This window comes from Tamandua tetradactyla, chromosome 3 (genome assembly GCF_023851605.1).
Source record: "Tamandua tetradactyla isolate mTamTet1 chromosome 3, mTamTet1.pri, whole genome shotgun sequence".
Classification (NCBI taxonomy): Eukaryota; Metazoa; Chordata; class Mammalia; order Pilosa; family Myrmecophagidae; genus Tamandua; species Tamandua tetradactyla.
This window is the reverse complement of record NC_135329.1, coordinates 28,365,661-28,393,124: the sequence shown is the minus strand read 5'-3', so window position 1 is coordinate 28,393,124 and position 27,464 is coordinate 28,365,661. Positions and strand designations below refer to the sequence as shown.

Here is a 27,464-nt window from a genome sequence, read left to right as displayed (position 1 = left end):
TGTATCTAGTTGTAATAATCAGTGGTTTCTTAGACTTCACATCAAAAGGACAAGCAACAAAAGAGAAAATAGATAAATGGGACATCATCAAAATTAGACATTTGTGTATTAAAGAATATTATCAAGAAAGAGAAAAGACAACTCACAAAATGGAAGAAAATATTTGGAAAACATATATATGATAAGGAAGGGTTTAATATCCAGAATCTACAAAGAACTTCTACAAGTCAACAACAAAAAGACAAACAACCCATTTTAAAAATGAGCAAATAACTTGACTAGACATTTCTCCAAAAAATACATACAAATGGCCAGTAAGGTCATGGAAAGATGCTTAACACAATTAGCCATTAGGGAAATGCAAATCAAAACCACAATAAGATATTATTTCACATCCACTAGAATAGCTGTTATTAAATGCAGGAGCTTTCCCTTGCTCCCGCCTGGGGTCTTCCTCGCAGCTAGACGGGGGAACTCGGTAGCCGACGGGTCCCAGGGGCTCGAAGGTCTGGAGGGCGCACGAGAGGAAAGAACGACTCGCGGGAACTGGAGGACGCTGGCAAGGCCTGCGCACCAGAACGGTTTATTACAGGAAGTACAGAGCTTTATATAGTGGCGAGGTGGAAATAGGGAGGGGCCAGGGGAGGCGCGCTGCATGATTGGTGAGGAGGCTAAGGGGTGGCAGCGAGGGATTGGGTGAGCTGGGAGCAGAAAGGTCCAATGGGATAGCTTGAATATGTTGCTAGGCAGAGAGCTAGAGGAACGGGGCCGAAATTACATCCGGCAATTAAAAAATGGAAAATAACTATGGCTGCCAAGGATGTAGAGAAATACATCATTGGTGGGAATGTAAAATGGTGCAGCTCTGTGGAAAACAGTTTGGCACTTCCTTGGAAAGTTAAGAATAGAATTCCCATATGGCCTGGCAATCACACATTTAGGTATACATCCGAAATAATCAAAAGCAGGGTCTCGAACAGATACTTATTTGCATGTTGACATCATAGTAACTTTATTCACAATTACCAAAAGGCAGAAGCAACCCAAATGTCCATCAACAGAAGAATGGATACACAAAATGTGGTATATCATACAAAGGAATATTATTCAGCTATAAAAAGGAATGAAGTTCTGATGTATGCTACGGTATGGATGGACTTCGAAGACATCATGCTGAATGAAACAAGTGGAACACAAAAGAACAAATATTGTATGATCTCATTAATATGAAATAAGTAGAATATTCAAATTCATAGGGGCAGAAATCAGAATACGGGCTATTAGGGGAAGAGGTGGGGCTGAGAAATGGGGAGTTAATGCCCAGTTGGCACAGAGTTTCTGTTAGGGGTGAATGGAAAAGTTTGGGCAATGGATGGTGGTGATAGTAGCACAACGTTGTGAATGTAATTAACACCACTGAATTGTATACTTGCAAATGGCTAAAATGATTAATTTTAAGTTTTCTATGTGTTACCAAAATAAAACTGTACAACACAGTGAACCCTAATAAACTACGGACTCTAGTTAATAATATAATACTAATAATAAAGTTTTATCAACTGTAACAAGAGTACCATACTAATGCAAAAACGTTATTAATGGAGGAAACTGTGTGAGCATATGTGTGTGGGGGGTATACATGAGAATTTGAATTTTAGGCATGATTTTTATGCAAATTTTCAACTACTCTAATAAAAATAAACCAATGAACGCACCACCAAAATTACACTGGGAAGTCTCAGAGAAACAATCACCACCACTAATCAGAGGTCCTCTCTCCCCAGAGATGGATCTTTGCAATCTTCTGCACTGAGCCCCAACTCAACTGCTGGTAATAAAGAAAAATCTGCCCAAACTGCCTTCATTGAATGAGTCTGCACCCCCCAGGAATGTCTTCTAATGCCTGGTTTGATATCTCCAGCCCAATCCTGCAATTTTGAGTAGCTATTGCCAAGTGGACAGCAGGGTCTGCTGGCATGGTACAGGCCCACGACTGATACCCAAGTAAGTTCAACAGAAAGTAGAGAAACATCAAACAGAAACTTGTACGGCAATGCTCATAGTGGTATTCACAACGGGCAAAAGGTGGAAACAATCAAAGAGTCCATCAACAAATGAACATATAACTAGAATGTGGAACATACACACAATGGGTATCATTTATTCATAAGAAAAAATGAAGTTCTAAGACATGCTGCGATGCAGAAGAACCTTGAAAACATTATGCTCAGTAAAATAAGCAAGACACATAAGGACAAATAGTGTATGACACACTTACAGGAGAGTCTAGACATAGCAAATTCACGGAAACAGAAAGTAGATTAGAGTTTACCAGGGGATGGGGGGAGAGGAAACAGGGGAGTATATGTTTGGAGGATATAGAGTATCTGTAAATAAAATGATAATACTAAAAAGAAACATCTATGCAAAATAAAGTTGGTTGTGTTTTTCTTCTAAAAAAGCAACAGGAATATTAACTCACTGCCAACATTTATAAATTAACTAAGTGAGACAAAATGACGTTTGAAGCAAAGGTGAATGTTCTTTCTCTTGCTTTAAAGTTATTATTAGTGACTGCTTAACTGATCTTGGGTTACACATTTACTCTGACTGATTTCTTAGGTCAGAGTGTTCTGAGGCTCTGCTGGGGGTGGGCAATGGTCCTCAGTGTCTCAGATCGAGGAAGAGGCTATTTGATTCCTCAAACTGGGCAGGTAGTAATTTCTAACCTGTGGCCATGAATTTCAAATTTTAACTTATAGGGGTACATTTAAATAAAATAATAGTTTGGGCATGTATAAAGCATTCTTCAATAAATCAATGTAAAACTTCAGTAGTACAAATAATAATTGTTGAACACTTCTGTTCCAGTTATTGTTCAAAGTACATTAAATGCATTGATTTATTCCTTAGAACAACCCCATAATGTAGCTACTATTATTATTATTTCCATTTTACAGATGAAGGAATTGAGACACAGAGAAATGAAGTGAGCTGCCCAAAGTAACATAGGAAATGACAGACCCAGGATTCAAATACAACAATTTGGACGCCTTGTTCTACATCATTATGCCCTGATTGCTCCTTGATATGAATTGAATCCACTGAGGATTTATTTTGCCAATCTTGTACCTCATGCACATATCATGCTTCTTTTTTAAGTTTGGAGAGAATACTTAATCTATTCATTGGGAGATAACATATATCTGTAGGCAGGTGACACAATCAATGATGTAATAGGACAAGGGGCTTTTCCCTATGACTTCTAGGTAAATTTGTGCTCTGTAACCTTTTGAGAAAAGAGCTACAGCCCTGGAAAATTCTGCTTTATGACCTGACTTTTCAGAAGTGTGTCTGACTTTCTTGGTGAGAAATAGTTTTATCTTGACTTTAAAATATTCCATGATAATATATAGCTTTGTATTTAACTTTAAAGATTTTTGGCTTGAAAATCTTCTATTAAGTTTACAAAATAGGGGTGTTTCATGATCTTTCCCTAATATCATATCCTTTGCACCTCACAGGTCAACTCACCAGAATAGGAGCCTTGATCTGACTTTGTTCCTCAGGCTCTGGGGATGTGAAACTGTATGTTCCTTCATAAAATAGGTATACATTTTTGGAGAATCTTAAATTGATAAATTAGCAGATATAGCTAGACTGTAAGCTCCTGAAGATACTATAGACAGGTTCTGTGTTTGATTCCTCATTGTGTCACTCAGCACATTCTGCACAGCACCAGGTGCTTAGCCATGGCCAGTAATAGTTTTTGAATGATGGGAGGAAATAGGAACATGAAATATAGTGTTAATAAGTCTTCTCTGTGCTACTATTTTACTAAATGATGATTGTTTGACAGATGACAAATGATCGGAGTCTCAAAGTGATACTAGAGTACTGGGTATGAGATTCAAGAATAAAAAGATAATGGTAAGCTTTCTCCAAATGTCTAGTTTCAGAGGTGAAGATGGGACAGCGTAGGATGAGAGACAGGTTATTGGAGTTGCAGTGGTCATAAAAACGCACCAGTAACAAAACAAACTTCAGAGACTGCCATCATCCACAGTATGGAACTCCCAGGAACACTACAAGGTGCAATGAAGTGGTTTGTCCTCTCACAAGCTTCAGGAACTGAAGACCTTGTCTGCATAAAAGACTAGTTGTAGCCAGCATCATACATAATGGTGAGAGATTTCCCTCTAAGATCGGGAAGGAGACAAGGATGTGCCTTTGTCACCACTGTTATTCAACATGATACTAAAAGTTTTTGCTAGAGTGATCAGGCAAAGAAAGGAGTAAAAGGTATCTGTACAGGAAAGAAAGAAGTAGAATTTTCATTATTTGCAGATGACATGATAGTATACTTGGAAAATTCTGAGAAATCCATGACAAAGCTACTTGAGCTAATAAACAAATTCAGTAAAGTGGCAGGATACAAAATTAATGTACAAAAATCAGTAATGCTCCTATATACAAGTAATGACTTAAATGAGGAGACAATTAAGGAAAAATTCCATTCATAATAGCCACTAAAAGAATGAATTATCTAAGAATAAGCTTAAACAGGGATGTAAAGGACCTGTACACAGAAAACTACAAAACATTGATAAAAGAAATCAAAGATCTAAATAGACAGAAAGATATTCTGTGCTTATAGATAGGAAGATTGAATGTCATTAAGATGTCAATTGTAACCAAATTGATCTATAGATTCAATGCAATACCAATTAAAATTCCAACAATTTATTTTGAAAACTAGGAAAAGGTAGCTATCAAATTCATTTGTAAGGGAAAGAAAGCTTGAATAGTTAAAGATATCCTAAAAGAGAAGAGCAAAGTGGGAGGATTAACATTTTCTCACTTTAATGCTTACTATAAAGCCACAGTGGTCAAAACAACATGGTACTGGCACAAAGATAGAATCATTGACCAATGGAACCAAACTGAGAGGGCAGAGATTGACTACCAAATCTGGGGTCAATTGATCTTTGACAAGGCCCCCAAATCCACTGAGTTGGGACAGAATAGTCTTTTCAAAAAATGGGCTTGGCACAACTCTGCAAGTGAAACCATTGCCCTCCCCACTATGTGGGATAAGACATCCAGGGATGAGTCTGGCCCTGGCACAATGGGATCAACAACGCTATCCTGACCAAAAGGGGGAAAAGAAATGTAACAGATAAGGTATCAGAGGCTGAGAAAGTTCAAATAAAGACGAATGGCTACTTGAGTTCACTCTTACGCAATCTTCAGTTAGACATTCCTACTATCATAACTTGCCAACCCCCAACCAAAATCATTCCTGCCAATCCTAAAGAATACCTAGGACATTATGTAAGCTTCTACAAAGGTTCCATACACTAGGGTAATTTTCTAGAAACCTACAACCTCCAAATGGGTCTCTGGACCAGATAAGTCTTGACATGCAGAGGGGCCAGCCTTTCCAGAACATCAACTAGTTCCATCCCCCATCCCATATTATAGACAGTTCATTTCAATATGAAAAAGGTAGAATGGCCATAGCCCAAATACCCCTAAACAGTGGGAGAAAGATCAAAGGTGATGTTGGAGTTATACAGAGAAGGTCGGGTTTAATAAATGAGTATGAGTGCTGAATCAGTATATTGATATTTCTTTTAGTCTCCAGTACCTTAGAGCAACTAGAAATAAAAACCTAAAATTCTGGAATTGTAACCCACACCAAACTCTGAAATCTGTTCTGCAACTAATTGTTGTGATGAAACTTGAAATTTATTGCTTTTTTGTAAATATGTTATTTTTCACAAAAAAAAGAGAAGGAAGAGTATTATAGAGAAAATAGGATTTTACAAATGAGTATGATTGCTGAATCACTATATTGGTATTTCTTTTGGTATCCAGAGTCTTGGAGCAGCTAGAAGAAAAAATAAAAAATCGTGAAACTATAACCCATACCAAACTTAAAAATGTGTTGTACCTCTTAAAATGTACTTGGAAACTTATTGCTTTTTTGCATATGTTATACTTCACAAAAACAAATGTTAAAAAAATAAATGCGCTTAGGAGAACTGGATATCAATAGCCAAAAGAATAAAAGAAGACCCATATCTTATACCTTATACAAAAAATTAACTCAAAATGGATCTAAAGACCTAAATATAAGACCCAGCACCACAAAACTCCTAGAAGAAAATATAGAGAAACATCTTCAATACCTAGCGTGCTGGTTTGAAGGGATGTACGTCCCCTAGAAAAGCCATGTTTTAATCTAAATACCATTTCATAAAGGCAGAATAATCCCTATTCAATACTGTATGTTTGAAACTGTAATCAGATCATCTCCCTGGAGACGTGATTTGATCAGGAGTGGTTATTAGGCTGGATTGGATTGATGACATGTCTCCACCCATTTGGGTGGGTCTTGATTAGCTTCTGAGGTCCTATAAAAGAGGAAACATTTTGGAGAATGAAGGAAATTCGGAGAGAGCAGAGAATGCTGCAGCACCATTGAGCAGAGTCCATGGATTTGCGACCTTTGGAGATGAAGAAGGAAAACGCCTCCCCGGGAACTTCATGAAACCAGAAGCCAGGAGAGAAAGCTAGCAGATGATGCCGTGCTTGCCATGTGCCCTTCCAGCTGAGAGAGAAGCCCTGACTGTGTTTGCCATGTGCCTTCTCACTTGAGAGAGAGACCCTGAACTTCATCGACCTTCTTGAACCAAGGTATCTTTCCCTGGATGGATGCCTTAGATTGGACATTTCTATAGACTTGTTTTAATTGGGACATTTTCTTGGCCTTAGAACTGTAAACTAGCAAATCATTAAATTCCCCGTTTTAAAAGCCATTCTGTTTCTGGTGTATTCTGGCAGCTAGCAAAGTAGAACACCTGGTTATAGGAAATGGCTTCTTGAACTTTACACCCAAAACACAAGAATGAAAGAAAAACTAGATGAACAGGAACTCTTCAGAATCAAAAGCTTCTAGCCTCAAAGGACTGTCTCAAAAAGATGAAAAGGCATCAACTCAATGGGAGAAAATATTTGCAAACTATATATCAGGTAAAGGTTTGATATCCTATGTACAAAAAGAAATTATACAACTCAATAGCAAAAGAGTAAACAGCCAAATTTAAAATGGGCAAAAAATATGAATAGACTTTCTGAAAGACAAATACAAATTGTCTAAAAAGCACATGAAAAGATAGTCATCTTCTTTAGCTATAAGGGAAATGAAAACTACAATGAGTTATCATCCCACCCTTATAAAAATGGCTACTACTTAACAAACAGGAAATTATAAATGTTGGAGAGGACGTGGAGAAATTGGAACACTTATTCACTGCTGGTGAGAATGTATAATGGTGAAGCCGGTGTGGCAAACAGTTTGGTGATTCCTCAGAAAGCTAAATATAGAATTGTCCTTGACCTGGCAATATCAATACTCAGAATATACCCAGAAGAGTAGTGAAAGCAGTGACACAAACAGACATTTGCATACTGATGTTCATAGCGGCAATATTCATAATTGCCAAAAGACAGAAACAATCCAAGTGCCCATCAACAGATGAATGGATAAATAAAATGTGGTATATACATACAATGGAATATTAAGTAGCAGCAAGAAGAAATGAGATCCTGAAACATATTGACAACATGGATGAAACTTGAGGACATAATGCTGAGTGAAATAAGCCAGACACAAAAGGACAGATACTTTATCATTTCACTAATATGAACCCCCTGAAAAATGTAAACTCAGGAGTCTTGAAACATAGAATATAAAAACATAGAATATAGGGGACCTAGAATAGACAGAAACTAGAGAAGGGGGAATAGTTACCTAATATGTACAGACTAGCTAACAAGATACAACTTAAAAATATGGGAAAGGACAGAGGTGATGGTAGTTCATTAGTGTGTTTATAAGTGGTAGGTTATATTGAAGGTGCACATGATGGAAAGAGGTTGTTAAGAGCCATGTGCAAGAAAGATACTACATATACAACAAATATAAATAAATTCTTGCATAAAAAATAAAATTGCATTTACTTTAAATAAAAGAATGTCTTTCCTCATATCTGACATATTTCTGATGTATTGAGGAATGAACCTCAAAAAGGTAAATAAAACAATGAATGAAAAAAAAAAGAAATGAGCAGAAAGTAAGGCATCAAATGTGGCCCTAAACTGTTTGGCCATCAAGGTACCAAGTTTCCTTATGTAGATGAAAATAAAGATAAGAGAACATATGGTTCCAAATGAGGAGAGATTATTATTTTTTACTTAGTCTTCAAGTCTATTAGAATTCAGTGCATGAGTTCTTGTGTGAAGGACTCATCTTCTTTCCTATTTTCTACAATTTAGAACAATGAATTTCAAAGAGAGGGCTTTAGCATTTGCAGAGAGAATATTTCTTCAGATTTCTCCCTTATCTTCCTTCATACCACTTTGATAAAAAAATAATAAGGACCCTGGTTGTTCTGTCTGTAGAGAGAGACACCAGGCGGTGAAGCATTGAGGAGTCCTCCAAGACTGTCCTTGGCCTATTTTGTCACAAATGTCAAAAGTCTCAGGTGCTGAAATAAAACTGAGACTACTCTTTTGTCCCAAGGACGCCAGGGGAAGACCCATTGGCTCTCTCTGAGATCCAAGATGGGAGTCAGAATTCCCCACTGGCACCCAACTCGGTAACAGCATCAGCAGGATTCTACTCTCTACAACTTTAGGGTCACAAAGTCAGGATGTCTGGAACCAGATTACAGCAAACCAAACGTATTCCATTGCCAAGGGTTTCCCTTTCAATGGTCCTGAAAGCCCTTCCATCAACTCATACAACGCTAACTGCATCCAAATCACCTGGGGGATTTTGTTAAAAACACTTATTTTAAGATCCCATCCAGATCTACTAAAGCAGAGTTTCCAAGGGTGGGGATGGGTCATCACTAGTTTAATAAGCTCTCCCTGTGATGATTTGCAACCAAATTAAGGAACCACTGTTCTAAAACAGGTAAGGATGCCAAAAAAGGCAGTGGGGAGAAAGGAATGGACAGATGGCTGGTGAAATTGAACAGTGCCGCCTTAGTCCAGAAAATGCTACAACACAAGTTTCATCACATCCTCATCCTCTGACCAAACCGCAAGGCCCTTAATAGACAAGAATAAGGCCTAATTACATAGACTGTCATTCAGCCTTCCACAGTCATCTCCAACATACCTTAAGAAACTCACCATCCACTATTCTCTAGTTTATACTTTTCTATCCACTGATCACATTATGAGATCTTTCTCCTTCTTCAAGGAGCAGTTCAAATCCCTCTCTTCCATTGAACCTTTCCTAAGTCCTTCAGTCAGGATTAGTTGTTCCCACTGGTAACTCTGGTTAGCACATATTTCATTTTGACTTGTATTGTGATTAATTGTATATGACCTGTCACCTCCCAAACGTGTAAGTTTGAGGGCATCTCTATGTGATTTATTACTTCTGAATGTCTGCTGGAGCTGAGGAGGCAGCAGGGAATGCAGACTAAAATCCCTACATTCTAATGTCCCATAAAAACTACAAGGGTTCTCAATGAAATGTTTCCTGAATTATTTGCATGGCAGACAAGGATTGGTGGAAGATGGAAAAGGCAGGTAGTATAGAGACAAGAGTGGTGGCATCAAGGGAAGACAGGAGAGACCAGAAAGCCCTAAGGACCAGATGGTGTACACGTCTGGGCCCCACCCTTTGTTGGCCACCACTTCTTCTCCACCCCAGCTCTCACTATCTGGTCTTGCTTCCCACCATAGAAGTAGAGAAAGTTCTAGACAGTCAGGAACCCAGCCCAGGTAGGGGTACGCAGAGAGACCACATACCTGAGTTCTAGGCAGCCCAACTGCAGGGCCATGCCCTCGCTGACCTTGCTGGCATAGCGTTGCATGTAGTCATTCCGGAGCTGGGAAAGAAGGAAGGCCAAGGTTCAGTCTCATGCCCTCTTTCCCTATTTCCTGAGTAGAGGCCCCTAGAGATGCCCCTAGAGATGGTGGGTACCTTGAGCACAATCCTGCTTCACTGAACTTTCTCCCATCTTCCCCACCAAAGAACAAACATGCAAAGAAGATGGAAGAGCAGAACAAGAGGCCTACCTCCAATCTGCCTCTGACTCCCTCTGAGACAGAGGGGGATTGTGACTCCCACAGGCCTGGCCTTTGGATTGTGGAAGTGCTCTCACATATTCTCTCACAGTTGAGTGGAAGTGCACAGATCCCCCTGGCTCCTGACCCTCTATTCTAGGTATGCAGAAACTAAGATTTGGGGAGGCATCAGTTATTTATCCAAAGCCTTGTTGGGAAGTAATGACAATGGCTTCATGTCCAGCAAACCAGGAAGGAGATCTTTGAGGAAGCCAGGACCAGACAGAAAATAATGATGGCATCTCACATATACCTGGCATGTACTCTGTTTGAAGCCCCTCATTATATCCAGTAGGTGTGCTGGAGTTCTCTCATAATGACTTTGGTTTGGGAGCCAGTTTTTGAATTTTCAAGAATTTTGTAATCTGAGTGACATCATGTTGGTAGCTTGAAATTGGTCATGGTGGGAGTATTTATACCATGGAAATTGGCATATGCTAAAAATCAGGTGTTTTTTATTAGGAGAGCTGGTTTACTAGCACGGCTCTGATTATAACATTTCATCCTCACAACACCCCTATAAAATAGTTATTATTATATACATGTTACAGAAGAGGAAATAGTCTCTTACAGGTAAATTAAGTTGGTGGGGATGCCCAGTTAGTAAATGGCAGAGCTGGGCCACAAACTAGCTGTGTTTGATTGCAGAGCCTGTGTGTTAAGAACCCCAGACTTCTCTTTGGACCTGATCTTCTTTCTTTACTAGGCAGGTCTCCTGGGCAGCAAATGGCCACAAGGAAATTCCAGGAAGAGCTGTGAGCATATGGTAAAGAGCAGGGAGGCTAAAACTTAATTAACTTAAAGGAGGAACAGGCTGGCACTTAATTAGCTGAGAGGGAAGCAGGGTTGGAGCAGCTGACTATGGACTAGGGACTGTCCTCAAGAAAGATTGCATGTATAAATCTCTCCAAAATCTGTTATGTTTCCATCTCCCTAGAATAATACTTGGCATTTAAGATGCAGTGGGATCCTTGAGGACAGGAAGATAATGTGCTTTTACTTGTTGGTAAAAATAAAGCAGCGTGGTCCTGTCTTCTTTCAGGCTCTCCAGGAAGTCCTCTGGCAAGTAGCGGATTTGAAGATCATACCTGAGACAGGAAATTCAGAGTCTGATTGGTACAGGAAAGCTGGGACCTAAAGAAGGGTGTGGGGCTGCCAAGGGCAAAAGCAACCCGGCCCCCTCCCAACCCCACCCCAACTAGCATGCAAGGCACTGCCCAAGAGTTTCTTGGCCGCCCGTCAAGACTTGCTTCTTCTTTTCCTCTTCTGTGATTGGACAGAGGACCGTGGAGGATAGTGGTGTGGCCAGCAGGCAGTGATCAACCTAATCCTGCCTCTTCATCTCTTCCCTGCCATGGCAACTATTTCCCTTAGGTTCAAAAACCAGCACTTGACTAAGATCTTCATCATCCACACTCCTCTGTCGTCCCTTCACTATAGCACCAACAACACCCTGTCTAGGGATACTACTAGTTCTCTGCTGGAATGAAAATGTACTGTGAGCCCAAGTTGGGCTTACAAGTTAAGCATCTACATGCACTGGATGCTTTGGGAGTAGCAAGACTAGAATGCCACTCCAGTTGTCTGGAGGAGTCTCCGAGATTGAGAAGTGCCCCAAGGGTGGACCTCCCCACCTCACACTTATCTCTCTCCATGTCCCCACCCCCACCATTCCAGAGCCAGGTAGTCCTCTCCTACCTCCACTCGGCTTCCACATGTAGAGACTCGTACTTGTCCTGTACCTCCCCCACTGTCATCTGCGGGTGCAGCCAGTGGATCTCATCTGACTTCATATGCTTCAGCCTCAGCCCATAGCACTCAGCCAGCTGGATGTTGGGCCCAATCCGGCCGCTCAGCAGGATGGAGGTGATAATCTCCTATGGAGGTCAAGACAGGGACACGATTTAGGAGGAGTGCCCCCTAGAGGCTCCTACGGTTCTCATGCAGCCCCTGGAATTGTCTTATTTTTTGATCACCTCTGATTCTCTAGCCCTTGGTGCAGGTTTAGTACAGAGTGGGCTCTATCTGATGAATGAACTGGCAAAATGAATCAGAGATAGAGAAACTGAGAGGAGAAAACAGAATTGAGGGTAAAGAGCAGGGAGGCTAAAGAGCACAGATTCCCTGGTAAGCCTCTACATTCCGTTCCAATCAAAACAATAATTACTGAGCATCTGCCAATTGCAAAGCATGTTCTGGAAGGTTTCTGATTTAACCAGCATTATTGAGCGTCTGTGCCAGGAACTATTAGACATTTCCCATACAATTTCTCACTGAATCCACATAACACAGTGAAGTAGTTGTTACTATCCCCATTTGGCCAGTGAGGAAATGATGCCCAGAGTGTTTAAGTGACTTGTAGGTCACACAGCTAATGGAATTAGGCTGGGGTTTTGAACTCTGGGTCATGGGATTCTGACATCTTCTACTAGGCCAAGATGCTTCATGAGATTGTGGGGTTGGACAAGCAAGGAGGACAGGATTTACTTAAAGTGATTAAGTGGGACAGTCTGCACATAAGAAATATGGATGGCCACAGGAAATGGAGTGCTGTTGAGAAATTAAGTGCTTTCTTGCTTTTGCTAGCTTGCTCACCAGGTGTTAAGGAGGCTACCTGCCCCACGGCCTGATGTCAGAGCTTCCTGGTCTAGAGCCAGGGCTGCATTATAAGAATGGCCAAGTGGACAGCTGCCTGGAAGCCCATCCACTGGCCCTGCCTAACTCTGAGATAACTGATAATGGTGTCAGTTTAAATCAGGTTTCTTAAGAGGTTCCATACATAACTGGTGAATTGAATCACCACTCCTGACAAAGCAGAGAGTGCCCTTGAATGCAAATTTAATCGCAGGCTCTGACCTATCTTTGTTGAATATCTTTGTAATGTGCAGTCTGCCAACCCAACAACTAGTCTACAGACTGAATCATTTGTGATAGGTGGTTATCTGAACAGGAAGAGTCAGAGTCATTATTTAGATTTAGTTTTTTTTTTTTTAATTGTGTTTAACATATACATGACACAAAAATTTTCCATTTTAACAATTTTTAAGTGTACACTTCAGCGGTATTAACTATATTCACAACGGGTGCTACTCTTACCACCATCCATGACTTTTTCATAACCCCAAGTAGAAACTTTGGACTTTTTAAGCAATAACTTCCTATTCTCTCCTCTCCTCAACCCGGCCTCCTTAACCTCTAATCTATCTTCTATCTCTATTAATTTTCTTGCTTTAGTAATTTTATATAAGTGAAATCATACAATATTTGTCCCTTTGCATCTTGTTTATTTCATTCAAAATAATACCTTTAAGGTTCATCCATTTTGTAGCCCATACAAGAAACCTTCATTCATTTTTTTTAACTTTTCTAAAATTGTGAAATATAACATATATACAAAAAAGCAATACATTTCCAAGTACATTTTAACAAGTAATTGTAGAACAGATTTTAAAATTTGGTATGGGTTAGTTATAGTTTCACTATTTTTCATTTTTTTCTTTCTTCTAGCTGCTCTAATACACTGGAGGACAAATGAAATGTCAATACAATGATTCAGCACTCATATGCATTTGTCAAACCCTACCTTCTCTGTATAACTCCAACATCATCCTTGACCTTTCTCCCACTCTTTAAGGGTATTTTGGCTATGGCCATTCTAACTTTTTCATGTTCGAAGGGTCTGTCGATAGTATGGGGTAGGGGGATGGAACTAGTTGATGTCCTGGAAGGGTTGGCCCCTCTGCATTTCAGGACTTATCTGGTGCACGGACCCATCTGGAGGTTGTAGGTTTCTGGAAAGTTATCCTAGTGCATTCAATCTTTGTAGAATCTTATATAATGCCATAGGTATTCTTTGGGATTGGCAGGAATGGTTTTGGTTGGGGTTTGGCATGTAATGATAGGTAGCAATGTCTAATGGAAGCTTGTGTATGAGTGACTGCCAGAGTAACTTCTCGACTCTATTCAATTCTCTCAGCCACTGATACCCTGTTATACTTCTTTTACCCCTTTTGGTCAGGATGGCATTGTTGATCTCACGGTGCCAGGGCCAGGCTCAGCTGTAGGAGTTATCTCCCACATTGCCAGGGAGACTTTCACCCCTGGATGTCATGTCCCACCTGGTAGGGAGGGCAATGTTTCACTTGCAGTGTCAAGTTATAGGTAGACTAATTTTCTCCACTACATATATAAGCGTCACAAGAGCAAGTCTCAAGATCAAGGCCCTGGCCTGTTGACTTGGCTTTCCTTAGTGTTTGACACAGTATCCAGGGTTTCCCCAGTGGTAAAGTTTAATAGTTCCATATTTTTTCTCCCATCCCTCAAGGGACTTTGCCAATGCTTTTTGATTATCAGCTTAATATACTCTGAGGTGTATCCAGGCATTACATTTATGCCACACAGGATTAAAGGCTTTCATTATTAATCTGGGCTCCCTGTGTTTGGATTGTTCAAATGATCTATCCAGAAAGGTTGAGTTAGATTATGTGCTACAGAAAATTTAGGAAGAAGCTTTATTCATTTTTATGGCTGAATGATATTCCATTGTATGTGCCTAACGCGTTTTGCATTTCCATTCGTCTATCAGTGAACATCTGGATTGTTTCTAACTTTTGGCTGTTGTGAACAATGCTGCTATGAACTTTTATGTTCAAGCAGTTTTGTTTGGCAATTGTCTAATTTAGTAGATAAGTGTAATCAATTCCTTAACTGGAACAAAAAGAAAGAGGTATACCATTTTTCTTAGAAGAAAATCAATTCTTCCTTATCCCTACTAAGTTAACACCAGATTAATATTCAAATAATACTGGTTTGAAGGAACACCAAATAACTAGTCTGTCTGGCAGCCACATGTCTTCCTCCAACTGGATCTCCCTCCCAACAGTTCTCATCAACTCCAAGGAATCAAAAAGCTAGAAGGCCCTAAGCCTGGCAAATCACTTCCCCTTTAAGAAAGAAAATGCCCATTAGAGCAGTCCACTGTCACTCTGTAAAATAGATGGGGAAACTGAGGCACAGAAGACACATGCAAATAAGTGAAGTAAAGCAGTGCAGAAACTAGCAACTTCAGCCATGGAATGGGGACACAAGCAGTGATCAATGGCAGCTCTGCAGTGTGAGGGACATGGGCAGGAGGAGGACGGGGCTGGGAAGTGGACAATTCTGCCATTAGCACCACCCTTTTCTCTAGCCACTGGCCCTCCACACTGTTCTCTGTACTAGGTCATCCTGTCATGCTGTTCAGAGCCTCTGTGTCACTCCTGAGCCCCAGCTGGATTCCCTACCTCCAGTGCTTCTAAACTTAGAGCCTTCCTTCTGCCCCAGTTGAAATCTACCTGGCTAACGTCAGTTCTCCATACAATTTATTGTGGAAAATTTCAAACATATTCCAAGTAAATAGAACAGTATAATGAACCCCTGTGAACACATCAACCGGCTTCAACAAACTGTCAAAATTCTGCTGCTTTTTCTTCCTTTATGCCCCTCCCAATTCCCCATCCATCACTCAATTATTATTCTTTTCTACAGTTCTTTTTTTAAGGTAAAATTTATGTGCTTTTGAAATGCATAAATCCTAGTAGTGCAATTTTGACAAATGAATATACCTTTGTAACCCACACACTGATTAAAATATAGAACTTTCCCAAATTCCCAGAAAGTTCCCTCCTATCCCTTCTCAGCCAATCCTCATGACCTCCCTCTCCCCCAACCTCAAACCAATGCAACCACTTTTTTCCCCCACTTTCAAATAATTTTGCCTGTCTAGACCATCACATTAAATGAATCATTTAGTATATACTATTTTATGTTTGACTTCTTTCCCTCAGCACAATATTATGAAATTCATCCAAGTTGCTGTGCATATCAGAAATTTGTTCCTTTTTATTAAAAACAGACCTCATTATGTTTCTTCATTCTTCTGTTGCTGGACACTGGGCTATTTCTAACTTTGGCTATTGTGAATAAAGTTACTATGAAAATTAATGTATAAGTCTTTTTGTAGATGCATGTTTTCATTTTTTTTGGATAAATACTAAGGAGTGGAATTGCTGGGTGAAAGGTAGATGTGTGCTTACTTTATAAGAAACTGCCAAGATTTTCCATTTGCACTGTACTATATGAGACTGCTGTTGCACCACATGTTCACCAGCATTTTGTGTTGTCAGTCTAAATAGGGGGTGTGTATAAAATGTAATTGAACTTTCAATTTGCTTCTTCCTAATGATTGAAACCAAGCACATTTTTGTGTGCTTATTGGTCATCCATACATCTTCCTTTGTAATGTGTTCATTCAAATCTTTTTTGTCTTGTCTCTATTTTTGAGTTGTAGTAGGTATTTATACATTTTGGTTAAAAGTACTTTGACATATATTTTATGAATATTTTCTCAAGGTCTGTGCTTGCCTATTAATTCCCTTTCCAATGTCTTTTGAAAAAGTCTCATTGGTCCAGTTTTTCTTTTTTTGGTTAGTGCTTTCTGTGTCTTGTCTTTTATAAGCTGTATAGTTTTAGCTTTTACTTTTGGGTCTATAATAGAATTAATGCTTATGTATGGTGTGAGGTAGGAGTCAAAGTTCAATTTTTTTTCTTCTCCCATAGATCTACAGTTGTACATTTACTGACCTTCCTTTTCCAATTGAATTGTTTTGCTATCTTTGTCAAAAATCAATAGGCTGTCTTGATTCTTGAAAATGTATATAAAGATAGAACGTTTGCATGTGACTGTATGATTGTTAGAACCTTGTGTCTGATGCTCCTTATATCCAGGGTATGGACAGTTGGGTAAAACACATGGATAAAAGTAAATAAATAAATAATAGGGGGGAAAGGATAAAATAAATTGGGTAGATGGAAACATTCGTAGTCAATGAGAGGGAGGGGTAAGGTATATGATATGTATGCGTTTTTTCTTTTCTCTTTTTATTTATTTTTCTGGAGTGATGCAAATGTTCTAAAAGATGATCATGGTGATGAATACACAATTATGTGATGATATTGTGAGCCATTGACTGTGCACCATGTATAGAAAGTATGCATGTTGAAGATTTTTCTCAATAAAAAATTTTTTAAAAATCAATAGGCTTGTATAAATTTAGGCCTATTTCTGACTCCCTTTTTTATTACTCTTTATTTATACTTAAGCCAATACCACACAATCAGGATTTCTGTAGCTTTAGAGAAGATCCTGACATCAAATAAGGTGTATATTTCCCCATCTCCTCTCTCCCCACTCCCATACACAGATTGCTGGGTTATTCTAGGTCTTTGTATTTCTGTATAAATTTTAGAGTCAGCTTGTTACTTTCTACTGAAAAACAAATGTCTGATGGATCATGATTGGGATTTGCTAAATCTATAGTTTAATGGGGAATGACTGACAAACCGAATCTTCCAATTCTTGAACATGATATATCTCTCCATTCATACAGATCTTTGTTCATTTCTCTCAGCAACTAGAGGTTTTTGAGTTTCTCTCAAAACTAGTTTTCAGTGTACAGGTGTGATGGTTTAGAGCTTTTTGGACCCCAGAAGAGCATGTTCTTAAAGTTAATCCATCTTGGTAGGTGTAGATATACTGTGGGTCGGGCCTTTTGATTAGGATATTTCACTTGAGGCATGTCCCAAGTGGATCTTAATCCTCTTACTGGAGTCCATTATAAGAGGATGGAAGACAAACACAGATGCTGAGAAAGAAAGCCACAGAAACAGAAAGAAATAACCAACAACCCTGAAGCCAGAAGCTGGAAACAACAAAACCCAGAAGAGAAGGGAGAGACCAGCAGGCTTTGCCATGTGCTTTGCCATCTAACAGAGGATCCAGGTACCATCTAATGATACCTTGATTTGGACATTTTCAAGACCTCAGAACTGTAAGCTTGTAAATTCCCATTGTTAAAATAAATTCCCATTGTTAAAAATCAGTCCATTTCTGGTATATTACATTTCAGTAACTTTAGCAAACTAAAACAGACTTTTCCAGATTTTGTTAAATTTATTTTTAAGTAGTTTCTTTCTTTCTTTTTTTTAAACTTTTTTATTGTATAGTATAACATGTATACAAAGCAAAGAAAGAAAAAAGCAATAGTTTTTAAAGCACTCTTCAACAAGTAGTTACAGGACAGATCCCAGAGTTTGTCATGAGGTGCCATACGATCCTCTCAGAATTTTTCTTCTAACTGCTCCAGGATATAGGAGGTTAAAAGGCTTAAATTTTTTTTTTATCATCACTATAATTTTTTTCTTTCTTATTAGTGAAAAATAACATACATACAAAAAAGCAATAAATTTCAAAGCACCACAATCAGTTGTAGAACAGATTTCAGAGTTTGGTATGGGTTACAATTCCACAATGTTAGGTTTTAACTTCTAACTGCTCTAAGGTACTGGAGACTAAAAGAGATATCAAAGTAACGATTCAGCTATCATATTAATTTAAGTAGTTTCTTTTGATGCAACTGTAAATTAAATTAAAAAAATAATTTTCTATTATTTTTAAGAAGGGGATTACCTTCTTTTGGGGCTCTCCTTTCCAAGATTTTCCCGTAGTCTTCTGGCTGCTTTGCTCTTTCTCAGTCCAGGAAGACCTTACTTTTCTGCCCCTAGAACCACTCCCAGACTGGAAAGTGCTCTCAGGCAAAAAGTCATGAACTTGCAAATCATCCTGCAGTTCATCTTTCAAGGGCAAACTTCCCTCCAGTTTCTGCTTCCTGTGGCCACTGTCTAGTGCTTTCATAGTTTGCTTTGATATTTTGTCCAGATTTTATCACTGTTGCCTGAAGGATTAGTACTACCAAACTACTCTGCCATTGCCAAATCTCCATGCTATTTGTGTGACCAAGTCTGTCTTCTCTGAGAATGGGAGAGAGTTGGGAAGCAGAGGGCTCCCTTCAGGTCATAGGTGGTCACCATGCAGCAGAGTAATCGCCAAAAGTACAAGCCTTGGGGTCAGACTTCAGCAGTGCTCATCCATGGATATCCCTGCACAACAGATTCAAGCTCTCCAAATTCAGTTTCCTCACTCATAACATGGACAAAACAACTGTACCTACTATGAATGGTTTTGTTGAGGGTTAAATTAGTTAAAACTCCTTAGAACATAAGAAGAGGCAAATACTCAGAAAATGTTAGCTTTATTTGACACAGTAATTTCTTATAGATGCTGGTGCTTTGTAAACTGGATTGGAAAAGCAAAACAAAGCAAAAATCTGATTTCTTCTTCTTCTTCCTTCTTCCTTTCTCTTTTCTTTTTCATTCCCTTGAAGGCAGTAGCAAGGCCAGGGGCCAATGAGGTAGTACGGCCGATTTGTTGGCAGTGGCAGCTGGGCCAGGGACAGAGTGAAGGATGCGGTTGGGCTAGGGGCAGAGTTAGCTGAAGTGGTTAGGAGATTGGAGAGATATAGGGGGATGGAGCAAAGAAGAAAGTATATTGAGGAAATGGGAGGCTGGTTTCTTACTTTTGGAGAAAGTGATCAAAACTATGGGGAGAGAGAGAAAACTCTGAGGTGAGGGATTAGAACTGTACTGATATGAATTTATGCTTTTATTTTATTTTTTTTAAATATTTTTATTGAGAAATCTTCACACACATATAATCCATCCACAGTGTACAATCAATGCTCACAATGTCATCACATAGCTGTGTATTTCTCATCATGATCATTTTTAGAACATGTGCATCACTCCACAAAAAGAAATAAAAAGAGAAAGGAAAAAACTCATACATGGCATATCCCTTACCCCTCCCTCTCTTTGACCACTAGTATTTCAATCTACTCAATTTATTTTTACCCTTAATCTCCGCCCAACCCCCATTATTTATTTTTCCTTATTTTTTTACTCATCTGTCCATACCCTGGATAAAAGGAGCATCAGACACAAGGTTTTCACAATCACATGGTCACATTGTAAAGGCTGTATAGTTATACAATAGTCTTCAAGAATCAAGGCTACTGGAATACAGCTCAACAGTTTCAGGTACTTCCCTCTAGCCACTCTAATACACCATAAATTAAGAAGGGATATCCATACAATGCATCAGAATAACCTCCAGGATAACCTCTTGACTCTGATTGAAATCTGTCAGCCACTGAAATTCTTTTGTCTCATTTATCTCCTCCCCCTTTTGGTCAAGAAGTCTTTCTCAATCCCATGATGTTAGGTCCTGGCTCATCCTGTGAGTCCTGTCCCACGTTGTCAGGAAGATTTACACTCCTGGGAGTCATGTTCTGCCTAGGTGGGAGGGCAGTGAGTTAACCTGCCAAGTTGGCTTAGAGAGAGGCCACATCTGAGCAACAAAAGAGGTTCTCTGGTGGAGACTCTTAGGCATAATTATAAGAAGGCTCAGCTTCTCCTTTGCAGGAATAGAGCTTATGCTTTTAAAGCTAGACAGAGAATAATGATATAGAAATAGAGAGATAGATAGTAAGTAGATAGATAGGAGCAAGGAGAGGGAGAGAGAAAGGAATGCATTTATCTAGCTTTGTTTCCTGAAAGGTCTTAGGAGCAATGACACCTGGTAGCAATTTGCACACAAGCAGCAAGGCTTCATTTCCCAATAACATTCTCCACTAAAAGAACCCAGAGGTTATTGGAGAAATGGCTGATTGCAAGGTTGGAGAAAATAAAAGTACAAGATGAACCTAGAATATCTTTTTGTGCCAGAAAATAGGAAAGCATTTAAAGGATGTTGAGGATATGTCACCAGGACACAGGTCACAGCTTACAGGGACTCACACTGACCAAATTTCGGACAACTGAAGCATCAAAATACTTAGGTTGCATATATATTCCCAGAATAAAAATTTTAAAAACCATAGACGTGCACAACAAAAAGAGAGAACCCTAAAGTAAACTATAGACCATACTTAATAATATAATCACAATAATATTGTTTTATCATTTGTATATGTACCATACTAATGCAAAGTGTTAATAATTGAGAAAACTCTGTGTGTGTGTGTGTGTGTGTGTGAAGCATAGATGGAAACTCTGCACTTTCCATATGACTTTTCTATAAATCTGTAACTGTTCTAATGAAAAAAACCGCAAAAAACAAAAAATTTAACTGAAATGGATCATAGATCTAAGTGCAAGAGCTAAAATTATGAACCTACAAAAACCACTCTGCTTAATATAATGTGGCTGCTAGCACATTGCCTGTTGAGTATTTGACATATGGCTAAGGCAAATTAAGATGTGGTATAAAATACATACCAGATTTCAAAGATTTAGCACACAAAAAAATAAATAGAAGATACCTCATTAATAAATTGTATAATGTTACATGTTGAAATAATATTTTAAATATACTGAGCTAAATAAAATATGTTGCTAAAATTAAGTTCACGGTTTCCTTTCACTTGTTTCAATTTGGCCTTTAAAAATTTAAAATCACTTATGTGGCTCACATATTGGTATTGAAGATAGCTGATATAAAAGTAAATAAATATATATAAATAAACATATATAATTATTTATATGTAAATAAAATGGTAGGGATAGATTACAACCCATTGAATAAAACAGAATTCAAGAGAGATAGATACACAAATGAAGAACGGAACATTCTTCCTTAAAGTAGAATGCTGAGTAATAATACAGAAGAAAGTATGGAAACAGAAAATCACCATTTGGCAATTAACCCAGTGGTGGTTGATTCAGGCAGGATTCATCACTGGTTGATAAAGCTGGAGGGTGGAAATTGAAGATATATCTAGGATATTGGCAGAGTCTCAATCATCTCCCTGCAAAGCATTCATCTAATACAAAGGAAAAACTGGGCAGACACAAGCTTGCACAGGTCACTAGAGTTAACATGACCAGTGGAGGAAGATGTCAGCATGCCTCTTGATGTGATGCCTCCAGAAGAGCAGAGCCTCATTTCTGAGGTATTTCGGCCAAGAATTCATGGCCTGAGTCTGGCCACGGAACCCAGAATGAAGGGCATTCTATAGAAAAAAGACCTGTATTTGTTTGGATTGTACACAACATGAAAGACAGGGGAGAATGAAGAAGTCTTCCCAACTGAAAGAGACTAAGGAGGTGTACACCTACATGCGATGTGTTTTCCTAGACCAGGGAGTGGAAAATAGCCATTATTAGGACAGACGATGACTGAATTCACTGAACACTGTGCCAGTTTGAAGGCATCATGTACCCTAGAAAAGCCATTGCTTTAATCCTGATCCATCTTGTGGAGGCAGCCATTCCTTTTAATCCCTATTTAGGACTGTAGGTTGGAAACTTGATTAGATTATCTCCATGAACTGTGCCACACCCAATATGTGGCTCTACCCATTCCAGGTGGATCTTGACTAGTTTACTGGAATCCTTTAAAAGAGGCAACATTTTGGAAAAAGCATCAGAGCCATGAGAACCACGAGGGCCCATGCAGCCAGAGACCTTTGGAGAGGAAGAAGGAAAATGCACCCCCCAGAGTTGCTTCATGAAACAAGAAGCCTGGAGAGAAGGCTAGCAGATGTCACCATGTTCACCATGCAACAGTAGAGAGAGAAAACTTGAACTTCATCAGCCTTTCTTGAGCAAAGGTAATCTCTTGTTGGTGCCTTAATTTGGACATTTCTATAGTCTTGCTTTAATTTGGACATTTTCACAGGCTTAGAACTGTAAACTTGCAACTTAATAAACTCTCTCTTATAAAAGCTGCTCTGTTTCTGGTATATTGCATTCTGGCAGCTTGCAAACTAGAACAAATGGGGTCCATGGATTGGTTGGTAATGTTATATCAACGTTGATTTCCTGATTTAGATGGTTGCTTTATAATTTATAGGAGAGTGTCCTTATTTGGGGGAAACAAATACTGGAGTATTGTGATTTAAGCACTATTGCTATAATAACCTTCTCTCAAATGGTTCAGTAAAAGAATAATGATAACTCTCTGTGTGTGTGTATGTGTGTATTTGTGTGTGAAGGGACAGAGCACTAGAAAACATGGTAAATGACAAATCTGAACTATTGGGAATTCTAGATGACAGTGACTTGGGAGTTTTGGGTACCATATTAGTTTGTTAAGCTGCCAGAATGCAATATACCAGATGGAATGGCTTTTAAAAAAGGAATTCAATAGTTACACGTTTACAGTTCACGGTGGTGAAAATGTCCAAATTAAGGCACTAACAAGAGGTTACCTTCACTCAAAAAGGCTGATACCATCTGGAACATCTCTGTCGGTGTTCCAGCTGAGAAGGCATGTGGCTGGTGTCTGCTGGTCTTTGTTCCAGGTTCTGCTGCTTCCAGCTTGTGATGCCAGTGGTTTCCTCTCTGAGTGTCTGTGGGCATTCACTTAGCTGCTCCAGGACAAAATTTAGGGCTTCATCTCTTAACTTAGCATCTGCAGGGGCTTCTTCTCTTCAGGTTCTGGCTATTTCTGTGAGTCCTTGCTTAGCATTGGGGCTATTTCTGCCTTGATCTCCAAATGTCTACATCAGTGCTGACTTTGCTTCAAAATGTTTCCCGTTTTAAAGGACTCTAGTAAACTAATCAAGACCCACCTTGAATGGGTGGAGTCACATCTCCATCTAATCAAAAGGTCACACCCACAATTGGACAGGTCACATCTCTGTGGAGATAATCTAATCAAACTTTTCTTCTCTACAGTGTTGAAACAGGATTAAAAGAAACTGCTGTTGGATCAGGATTAAAACATGGCTTTTCTGGGGTACACAATAGCTTCAAACCAGCACAGGTACAATTCTTTTAACTTTTCTGTAGGTTTGAAATTAGTTCAAAGTAGAGAAAGAAAGACTTTAAGGATGACTCCCAGCCCCATGAGAGGTAAAAGCACCAGGTTAAGTGGTCAAAGCAGATTTTGTCAGGCCAGAGAAGCTACAGGACCCTGTAGCTTCTCTTCCAGTCAGAGTCTCTGAGTGGGGACAGACCGAATCCATCTTCTTGCTTTGTGGTCAGTGAAGCTCTCCAGGGCAAGTCTTATGACATAATCTTTCTGAGTTTCTTTCTAATAAGCAAACGATTTCTTGTGGGGGTGGCAGTGTAAGGGTCACTCTAGATCCTTGGGGAAGAGATTCATTAAGAGACTTTGCAGGGCAGGGTGGCGGTGGCTCAGCAGGTGTAATTTTGCCTGCCATACTAGTGCCTGCCCATGCCCCACCCCTAAAAGAGAGATTCTTCACCCAACAGATGTTCATGGGAAGGTAGGTTTCAGCTTCCAGTAAGGAAGATCTTGGGAGTTTACTGAGCATGGAATGCACTATTTGGGGAGGCTGCCCGGCAGATTCTCACCAGGGGAGCATTCTTCCTCAAGGGAGAAAAATGAAATTTCAGGGCGGGGGGGAGAGCTTTGCCAAATGAGAACTCTGCCCACCCCACTATAGCCTCCGTTGGTCACCGATGGGAGCGTCAGCCTGCAGGTGTACCTGGAGAGAAGTAACATTGATGACCACAAGTTACATAGAAAAAGTGCTTACTCTGGAGTCACACATGCCCAGGTGTGCAGCCCAGTCGGCTACACACTTCTGGTAGGATGACAGGTACCTAAGCAGCAGCCTCCTTACTACAGTTCTTTACCCTTGTCGTGTCAAGCTGCTGCTTCGTTTCTTCATTCAAGCAGTCAGCAATGATTGATTCTACTCCTACTACAGAGACACGGGGGCTCTCAGACACACACAGAGTCCTTACCCCAAGGATTTATATTTAGTGGGTGGGAGAAAGAGAGTGGCGTCAATCCAAGGGACCCCAGGGTGGGGTGGAGGATTTGTTCAAAAGAAGAGTAAGATTTGAGGTTCAAAGTGATCTCACTCGTAGAGTGTTTTGTTTCAACCCTGCCTTCCTCGCCCCTGTGCTGCCTCTTCTCTTAGTCACACAACTTCTTAAGTTAATGGTGGGCGCAGCCATATCAGCATTTGCCTACAGTTCATAAATTGCCATTAATGAGTCAACATTTCATTTTATATTGATACATAACTAAAAGAAAGAAAAACCAGTATAAGATGTTTGATTAGTTACTAAATCACCATACCTAACATGATTAAAAAGAAAAGAAAAAGTCAGTCTTATTGATTGCTGCTTGGTTAAGCCCAGGATTCTCTTCTGCTACAGGAAAACCTTTATTTCCTACCAGATGAGGACTTCCTGGCCCTGAAAAGCTTGGCCTCAGTATAAGCCTGACTTGCAGTGTAGATGTTAAAAGCCTTCTGAGGCTTTCTTGCAAACACTATTTCAACGGTCTTTCCTCCTGCGTGGCTAACACGGATTAACAGCTTCGCCAAATAGTATGAAGACCCCAAACTGCCTTTGCTTTTGTCTTCCTCTGAATTCGTTGTCATTTGATGATTTGTCCCCATTCCCAGTCATTTACTTTCAAAGAGCAAAAGTTCACGCAAGCGATTAACACTCACTTCACTCTCCCCCTCCTCTACCAGTCCTCAGTCACATGCTACAACTTTTCCCGCAATCTCTGTGGGCTCCTCGTTTTCTCAAGATTCCCCTGTTTTATAAAATGGATGACCTTTTTGCGTATCCTGGAGCTGATTAAACACATTTGATGTTAGTGGCTGGGTTTTTAGAGATAATATCCAGTGGTTTCTTTTCGTTTGTTTGCTTTTTTCTTTTGCATGGGCAGGCACCGAGAATTGGACCCGGGTCTCCAGCACAGCAGACCAGAACTCTATCTGCTGAGCCACTGTGGCCCGCCCTCCTGGAGTTTCTTTAACACTTCTTTAAGAAATGCTCCTGGGAGTGTTGACAATCCTGAGTCTCCCAAGGGCGTCCCACATGATTGCCCTTATCCAGAGGCCCGCGGTGCCTGAGCTCACACCCCTTACTGGGGGTAGCCCTCATCCAGTGATTGGTCAGTACAGGGGTATAAAGGCTCATGCCTTTCATTCCATTTAGAAAAGCTCTGCTGGGCCACCCCACCTCCAGAGCTACCCATGAGATTGGCTGAGGCCTCTTTTGTAGCTGGATCACAGCCCAACTTGTCCCTCTGCCCAGTCCTGCTTCTCTCCTGCCCCACAGATGTATCTCACCCTCCAACATACTTCCTGCATGCAAATCTTCATCTCAAGGTCTGCTTCCCTGGAACCCAACCTGAGACACTGGCTTTCCAGCAGCTCTCCAGGCATGATTTGATTCACTTTCCTTACCCTTTGCTCTAAGAAGATGAAATACTCCTCTTTTAAAAAATGATTATAAGTTTTAATTTAAAAAACTAAGTCTTCAAAAAATTCAAAAAAATTTATTAAAAAGGGGATACTCTGAGATTGGGAACAAAAGCAAAGCAGGTGACTTGTTGAAAACCCTCACTGGTTCCTCATTTTCTATGGGCTAGGAGAAGATCCAAATTCTTTCGCATGGGGCATAAAAGGTCTTTTGGGATTTTTCTCTAACGGTTCTTTCCAATGTCATCTCCCACTCTTCACCTATCATAAGCTATATGCTCCAGCCTCCCAGAATTGCCCAAGCTCAGCACGATTTTTCATTTTTGGGGCATCTTATTCTTTCTGCCTAGAGGATCCCTAGTTCCCTCTGGTGGGCCCTGAGGTATCCTTTAAGGCCCAACCAGCATTGTGAGGACCTCTTGCAGCCCCTCTCTCCATCTCCCCTTAACAGGGTCATTTGTTTCCTTCTCTGAGCTCCCATAGAACTTTGCACATACATATAGGAAGAACTTACAAATTAGAGCTAAAACAATTGCCCGTGTTTGTCTTTTTAACCTTGCAAATTCAAGGTCAAAAGAAAAGCCTTACATACAATATTATTTAATTCTGAGCCCAGTACTTGGCACAAACTTGGTTCTCAAATATTTGTGGAATGAATGAATGAGCAAACAAATAGGAGCCAGCTCTCTGGAAAACAAGTCAGGGGTTATGAAGTATACAGTGACCCAAGGTCAAAAAGATACAAGCGATCAGGAGCACAGAGGGCCGAGGCTTTGGAGTCCATGGACCTGCATGTGTGTGAGGTCTTGGCCAGATCGCTTAATCTCCATCTCCTCAACTATAAAAATGCAGGAAATACTCCCTGAATTGTGAGAATTCTTAGAAAATTAGACAAGAGTCCATATGAAAGAGACAAAAGAACAGACATTAAATTATAAGATGATGACAAGCTGTGCCCCTCCATCTTCTAAGGAAGCTTCTGTGCATTAGTCAAGTCTTGGGTTTCTGTTGCACGAGGTTGGTAACGGGTGAAGGTAAAACTCAGAGGTCTCAACCCAGCTGGATTGAATTTATACTGGAAGAGGAAAAGTGTGGTGAAGGAAGAAAAACAATGATCTGGAAGGTGAACAACGGATGGGGGAGAAAGATAACAGCCTTTTTAGTCTGGATTTCAGGGAG

The 27,464-nt window shown here is 39.9% G+C and overlaps 1 protein-coding gene across 5 annotated transcripts in view; it reads right to left on the bottom strand.

The window, feature by feature from the left end:
- Positions 1–27,464, bottom strand: part of PTK2B (protein tyrosine kinase 2 beta) — a 140,768-nt gene that overhangs the window by 33,382 nt on the left and 79,922 nt on the right. For all 5 annotated transcript variants that reach the window (XM_077152855.1, XM_077152854.1, XM_077152852.1 and 2 more), the window contains 3 exons: positions 11,851–12,029; positions 11,153–11,240; positions 9,835–9,914 (listed from right to left, as the gene is read on the bottom strand). In XM_077152855.1, coding sequence (XP_077008970.1) covers positions 9,835–9,914; positions 11,153–11,240; positions 11,851–12,029 — 347 coding nt within the window. The remainder of the gene's footprint in view (positions 1–9,834; positions 9,915–11,152; positions 11,241–11,850; positions 12,030–27,464) is intronic.